The sequence below is a fragment of the Etheostoma spectabile genome, chromosome 8, assembly GCF_008692095.1.
Source record: "Etheostoma spectabile isolate EspeVRDwgs_2016 chromosome 8, UIUC_Espe_1.0, whole genome shotgun sequence".
NCBI lineage: Eukaryota > Metazoa > Chordata > Actinopteri > Perciformes > Percidae > Etheostoma > Etheostoma spectabile.
This window is the reverse complement of record NC_045740.1, coordinates 18,363,469-18,364,276: the sequence shown is the minus strand read 5'-3', so window position 1 is coordinate 18,364,276 and position 808 is coordinate 18,363,469. Positions and strand designations below refer to the sequence as shown.

General features: G+C 61.3%; 1 protein-coding gene across 1 annotated transcript in view; it reads right to left on the bottom strand.

The window, feature by feature from the left end:
• The window catches only part of gpr37a (G protein-coupled receptor 37a), a 39,137-nt gene that overhangs the window by 25,531 nt on the left and 12,798 nt on the right, over positions 1–808 (bottom strand). The window contains exon 3 of the mRNA XM_032522935.1: positions 10–808. This exon is cut by the window's right edge and continues 574 nt beyond it. Within this exon, the coding sequence (XP_032378826.1) occupies positions 10–808 (799 nt within the window). The remainder of the gene's footprint in view (positions 1–9) is intronic.

The window sequence follows — 808 nt, the reverse complement described above, 5'->3', positions numbered from 1 at the left end:
CACTCTCACCTCCAGGTAGGGGACGATCCTGCACGAGAACTCCCCCAGCAGCCAGTTCTTGGTGAGCTCGTGGAACACCACGAGCGGCAGGCAGAAGAAGATGATGACGAAGTCCCAGAGTGCGAGGTTGGCCAGCAGCGAGTTGGAGATGCTCCTCATGTAGTAGTTGTGACACACGATGCACATGACCGACACGTTCCCGATGATGCCCACGCTGAAGATGACGGCGGCGGCGATCATGACCGCGTACGCTCCGTACGACTCGACGGTGACCGGGTAAAACGGGTTCTTCATCTGCTTCCGTCGGGTCCGCGGGTTCACCGGCGCGAACGGCGTGGTGTCGGGAAAGTCCGGCAGGGAGTACTCCTCCTCATAGTCACTGGTGTTGAGTCCAAAGGGGGTCCCGGGCTCGTGTTCCTGCGCCATCGCGGCTCCGTCCTGCATCGGCTCGCTCCGCTTCCTCCTGCCGAGTTTAGCGCTCCGTCGCCGCCGCCGGTTGTGTCCGGTTCTCCCGAGGCTACACGTGCGTCCATGCGGGGTTTGTTTAAGCACTTCTCCCGGGCTGCATTGACTACTCACTCGCGGCTCCCCGGCCTTGTTTACATCCGTGCGTAAAGCTTCGTCTCCGGGTACGCGTCGGTTGAGTCCAACTCCATTTTGCGCAGGGCTTTTACGCACAACGCGCCGGGGTATCGGTGTCCCTAGCAGGTCTGAGGATGACGGGTTTAAGGTATCCAGCAACGAGGCCTGCGTATTCGCACCGAGCGTCCCTCCATTGTCCTCCCCGGGGACAGTACTCCATCTCCGG